Genomic DNA, 6,068 nt, shown 5'->3' with positions numbered 1-6,068 from the left:
AAAACCAGCAAAACCACTGCAGCTACAATTTTTTCTTCCCCTTTTCCCATTCTATTCTTTTTCGTGTGTTCTGGATGGAAAAGGAGAGAGAAAAGAGAAGACTATCATACGCTTAGCTATATTCATATACAATTTAAAATGCAATCAGGAAAATACAGAAAAATGCTGATTTGCTGTTATTACAGAGCATACACAAGGCTGCAGCAACCCATGTACTGTCTCCATATTTGCAAATCAGGTGTACTGTCCGATGCAGCACAAATTAGGCATTACAGAACACAAAATTACAAGATCATGCCATTAACTTCATATAAAAATCAGTTTCTTAAATGATTACCAGAGGAAGTATCATCTTCTCCCCAGTTTGCAATTTAAACACCTTATTAAAACAAGAGTATAATTTCATATCTATACTAAATTTTGGTGTCAAGTGTTACCTGATAATACAGTCTGATTAGTTTGTTCTGAAATTCGCTCTATGTTCCAGGAATATTCTTACCACTCAAATAGGAAGTACAAAAGGAAAAAAAGAATTACACCATGCAAATCCTAATTTTATTTATACAATATTAACTTAAAAAGTGCCTCCTACTACAGTATCATATACAATATCGGAATGACAGCTCTTCTCAGGTATCAGTACTTAACAGAATTGTTATTCACTTGTTCTATCCCTTCTCATACTAGAACCAAAATGAATTACACTAGGCCATTTTCATCTCCCCCCCCCTCCAAGAAAGACGTTTCTGAGTTTCCACCTGCATGAAAATCTGTTAGCAAAGGGAGAACACTATGTCATTAACTTATGTAAAACATGCTGGGATGATATGGCTGTTTTTATGAACAGAACTGGGTGAATGGCCGTCAGTGTTATATCCTTACATATAGGATATCCTGTCATATAGGACAACCAACCATCTGTCTACCCCAATGAATTTTCTTTTTTAAAACTAATTATCTTACACACTTTAATTCTAATTATAGCTATAAAATATACAGGTATACAAAACATTAACCAAGAAGAAATATTTGCAACCTACCTTGGTTTTTCATTACTGATTAAGATTTTTACTTTATCAAAGGCCTTTTTGGCCCCTGTAGCAGCAGCCAGCTTGTTGTGAGAAGGACTGGAATGGGGACTAGAGATATAAACTTTCTTCCCTGAGCTGGCAGGAGCTTTGGAAGGAGAGAAGTCGGAGATGAACACTATTCCTTCACTGGTGAGCACTGTACCAAGAAAAACAATTTTTATTATAGCAAAATACAATCTGCAATTTGATTGTGATGTTCCATTTTAATGACATTTTGGTGGAGAGATATACTAACAACTTTAATAATAACGTACGAGGTAGACAATTCATAATTCTAGACTACAGGCACCTTCACTGAACGACCTGCAGATGGTTCATTACAATTAATTATATCCACAAAACTGATTTTTTCAGAATTAAGTGTATACTAAAAAAAATACTGTGGGGATTACCGGCAGAAACCTCTTGTTTCTTCAGTACAGTTATTCTCTCACATCAACTATTTTTCTTTAAGCTTCACAATGCAAACAAAATGTAGGGTTGCCCACACTGTTTATATCACCATTTTTGTTCTCATGCAGAGCATGGATCAAAGAATCACTAACTCACATTATTTATGTTGCAGCATAAAGATTCAGCTAAGCTGTAAAGATGTAGCTAAGATTTTACTACATGTTTATACAAAAAGAAGGTTTTTTTTTAGGTTGAATGGTATGGCAGATAAAAAAAAAAGACAACTACAAAGCCTGGAAACTGCTCTGTCTCATTATAGATCAGGAGTGATCAAGCTAAATTAAAGAATAAAATGGTGACTCTCTTCTTTCTCTTAGTTTCTTTCTGCTAAGATCTCGGTAAATCTGATCTACATCCCCCTTGACATTTAAATTGCTTCTCAAACTGATACTTACATTCTATTCCTTTAAAAAAATCCTTTTTTTTGAAAATACCATTCATTCTTGGTCTAATCATCTCACTGGATTCTCCCTCAGCATCCATCCTTTTATAGCTTTTTCTGTCAGTTTAACAGGGCTCTCTATACTTGGCTTCCTCCAGCTCCCTGTCTACATGCTTTCTACCTTCTTTATAAGAACATTTATTTCCAGATTTCTATCTTCTATACTGATGCCCACTTTTCCCCTCCCCTCACACAACGGCATCTTATTTTAGAAGATTCCACATTGACCAAAGACTCCCCTGTCTTTCTTTTGAGACTTCTTCTTGGCATTGATGACACTATTCTCTCCAATCCATTATTTTAATCTCACTATTAACATTACAGTTTAGCATTTTTCCTGGTCACTCATGTTACGTCACACTATTTTATACACTCAAACTTACAAGCTAAGTGTGATGGATCAAAGGGGTCAAATGAAAAAGACAGAATGTTTTCAGCATAACTTTTCTTCCAGAGTTTGGTGCCTGTGTCTGCATTCCACAGTATAATATAGTTAGGTGGATGAACAGCAAGGAGTAAATCTCTAGAAGCATCTTGATTCCACAACCACTGCATGTCTGTCAAAAAAAGGAACAACAAACAGTGAAATTAATTTTCAAAAAAAGCTTGTTCTATTTTAAAACTGATTTTTTTCTGCAATACCTCTTCTTTAAAGAAATTAATAGTGACTTGTTAGTAACAAGATGTTTCTATTGCACAATTCAAAAAAAAAGTTCCTTTTACTGCCTGAATTTATGTTTTTAAGAAGCAGTGATACACTGGGTTACACACGTCCACACACATGGACACAACCTACATCCCATCTGAAGAATTTGGATACTTTCATCCAGTGAATTCCTACCTGGAACAACATACTGTATTGTACAGAACTACCGCAGAGTCAAAATGAAAAGAACCATACAACATCCCAACTAATATTTGGGATGATACTATGAACCATACACTATTCCAAACTAATATTTGGGATGGTATCCGTATTGGACATAGAAACAAATGCCTTCTCCACTTCAAATGCTTTTTAACAGAGAGTCTTAAGTTTAGAGTTAAATGAAACTGACTGTAACACACAATCAAGAATACAAGTACAGTACTTAAACTCGAAGGTCAAGCTGAGGAGGTATGTCTGCCAATCATCACAGCTGGGCACCATTTAAACATTCAAGACAAATGGACACAAAAGACTACGTTTTCTGTCAATAAGAACAGAGAGCCACCTCAGTTACTAGAAAGGAACTATATTAGAGCTACATGCTCCACGGGGCCGTGTTTTAGACAATAGAATGTGTCAGGCAGGCAATGGACGATGTCTCCCCAGTCCAGCTCCTACTGCTCACTACATGACCTCACATGAGTCACAGCCTCTACAGCATGTCCATATATACTAATGTTTAAAAAAACTTCCTTCCTCAGCCATTTTTCTGTTTTACCAGTTCAGCTTTTTCAGAGCTGCTAAGTGCTTCTCACTGGGTTTCAGTGAAAAAAAAAAAAAATGTGGAGCCATGTGTGTCCTAATCAGTTACAATGTTTTCCCAGGTGAATGCAGAGTTTGGATCAAATAAAGAGGAGTGCCTTACACTGCAGCACCACTTTTCTCCTCATTGAAACAGTGAGGCTCCAGCTGTTATCCTACAAAGCTCTTGCAGATAACACACAGAGAACCAGCAGATCACTCTGATGCTCAGTCTCTGTGTTTTCGACACTTTCTACAGGCTTGTACAAAACAGCCAGAGGTCTCAGAAACAGATGGAAATGAAAAGAAGCAGCTTTTGTTAGAGGTTATTGCTGAATCAAATCAGGCACTGAGGACAGAACAGAATTTTAATTTTGTTGCTTATTAACTTTTTTTCTTGCCCAGAAGATTGGAAAGCCTTCATTGGGTCTGAAAACCTGGAGAAATCTTCAAATGGCATGGTAAAAACTCCACCAAACGTTCAATGAATCGGTGTCAGAAGTAAATAAAATGCAATTTATAACACAAACAAAAAAAAGAAATAAAATTAATAAAATTAACTGCAGTCAATAAATTTTCAGTGTCCCACTGTCAGACTTACAGACTTACAATATTGTACCTACTTTCACAGCATTTATAAAAACAGAGTAAGAACAAAAACCAATCAAATTTCATAAGCAGGCATTCATATAATACAATTAAAAATAAAAAACAGATATAACACAAGCCTCATCACAAGTTTTTAAAATAGTCCAAATAAACTATAAATTATTCTTAGAAACTCATTATGGTAGTGTCACATGGGAAAAAAGAAAAAAAAAAAGTGTTCTAAATTTTACTTCAGAAATAATTTGTAGACATATTGCTAGTGTGGACAGCAGTAGCAATAAGCTGAAATCCAGAACACTTTTTTGGGGGGAGTTATCCCTCCCAACTAATTCTGAAAGAGCCAGTCCAATGCTGGAAGCAGTCCACTCGCAGCATCGGCTCAGGTACTGGAAGCAGACCAGCCACAGCAGCACAGCCACAAAGCTAACCAGATTCCACTGCTCCAGCCAGCTCCAGGTCAGCTCTGTTAGGAGTGGTTCCAACACACAGAATAATGCCCACCATGAGTAATTACAACGAAAAAAACAAGTTTAACAATAGTAGGAGAGTACTGCTATGAACTACAACCCACACCAATTAAAGCAACAGTAAAAATGATACTGAGTGTGTGATGCAACAGGGAATGAAGTCCAGATCTTTTGATTCCCTTTTCTGAGTTCTAACCACTACCTTAACTTTTTCATTGATGAAGTACAAGATGCTAACTAATGAAAGGGAGCATTTGATGGATGACACTTACTAATAGGTGAGCACAGAAGAAGCAAGGAAAAAGACAGTTATTCCTTTCCAGTATATTCTCTTAATTGTGTTATACCTGGCCAGTGGCTACATTTTCTGTCCTCTATCCTTCATCAGACCAATTAAGATAGTACTGACCTCTATGCCAGGCTTCTAGACATTTCTGCCTCCAGCACAGGCAAACTTCCTATAGCTTACATCATCATAAACACATAGCTCCTTTCTCCAGACTTTTTGATTGATTGTTTGGCGTTTTTTTTGGGGGGGGGGATTTTGGTTGCTTGGTTGTTTTTTGCTTTTGTTTTTTACTTCTCCCAGAGACTTGTGAAATTCCTGAATGAGATCTTTTTTTTTTTTCTGGTAATGGGATAAAGAATCTTCAAACATCCAGCTGCCCAGAACTGTTTGGGTAGAATTTATTGGGTATTTTTCAAATCGTCCCAGCTGCACTGGGCTACCACCCACAGAACAGAATCAAAAGTAGCAAATACCACTGCTAAACTGTCTTCTCAAATGAAAGCCAAAACCAGTTATGTATACCATCTGAGCTTCCTCTCTCTTGACTGTGTTAATCCTGACCATTTATGTCCACTGAATTACACTTGAAACCTAATTCAAATGTGGCATAGTCAGTTTCAAGACTTCCTACTGCTAACTCCAACTGTATGCAAAACCTACCTTATTTACAATTATCTTCTGTGCTAAAATTTACACAGTATCTTGTCCCTTCTCCATTTCACTTTTCACATCTTAATAATGCTATCAATGCATAGAAAAGCCTCACAGAATCACAGAATCGCAAGGGTTGGAAGGGACCTCGGGAGATCATCTAGTCCAACCCCCCTGCTAAAGCAGGCTCTCCTAGAGCAATCTACACAGGACTTCATCCAGGCGGGCTTTGAATATCTCCAGAGAAGGAGACTCCACAATCTCCCTGGGCAGCCTGCTCCAGTGCTCTGTCACCCTTAGAGTAAAGAAGTTTTTCCTCATATTCAACTGAAACCTCTTATGTTTCAGTTTGCACCCATTGCCCCTAGTCCTGTCGCTGGACACCACTGCAAACAGACTGCTTCCATCCTCGTGACTTCTGCCCTTAAGATATTTGTATGTGTTGATAAGGTCCCCTCTGAGTCTTCTCTTCTTCAGGCTGAACAAGCCCAACTCTCTCAGCCTTTCCTCGTAGGGGCGGTGCTCCAGTCCCTTTAGTATCCTAGTTGCTCTCCTCTGGACTCTTTCTAGGAGTTCCTCATCTTTCTTGAACTGGGGAGCCCAGAACTGGACACAG

General features: G+C 37.7%; 1 protein-coding gene across 1 annotated transcript in view; it reads right to left on the bottom strand.

Moving 5' to 3' along the window:
* WDR11 (WD repeat domain 11) overlaps positions 1 to 6,068 on the bottom strand; it is a 46,480-nt gene that overhangs the window by 33,922 nt on the left and 6,490 nt on the right. Inside the window, exons 4-5 of the mRNA XM_009635951.2 lie at positions 2,370 to 2,543; positions 1,041 to 1,227 (exon numbers count right to left, since the gene is read on the bottom strand). Of these exons, the coding sequence (XP_009634246.1) occupies positions 1,041 to 1,227; positions 2,370 to 2,543 (361 nt within the window). The remainder of the gene's footprint in view (positions 1 to 1,040; positions 1,228 to 2,369; positions 2,544 to 6,068) is intronic.

This window comes from Egretta garzetta, unplaced genomic scaffold (assembly GCF_000687185.1).
Source record: "Egretta garzetta isolate BGI_Z169 unplaced genomic scaffold, ASM68718v1 scaffold393, whole genome shotgun sequence".
In the NCBI taxonomy this organism is placed as follows: domain Eukaryota; kingdom Metazoa; phylum Chordata; class Aves; order Pelecaniformes; family Ardeidae; genus Egretta; species Egretta garzetta.
The sequence above is the reverse complement of the archived record's forward strand: the minus strand, read 5'-3'. Positions and strand labels throughout refer to the sequence as shown.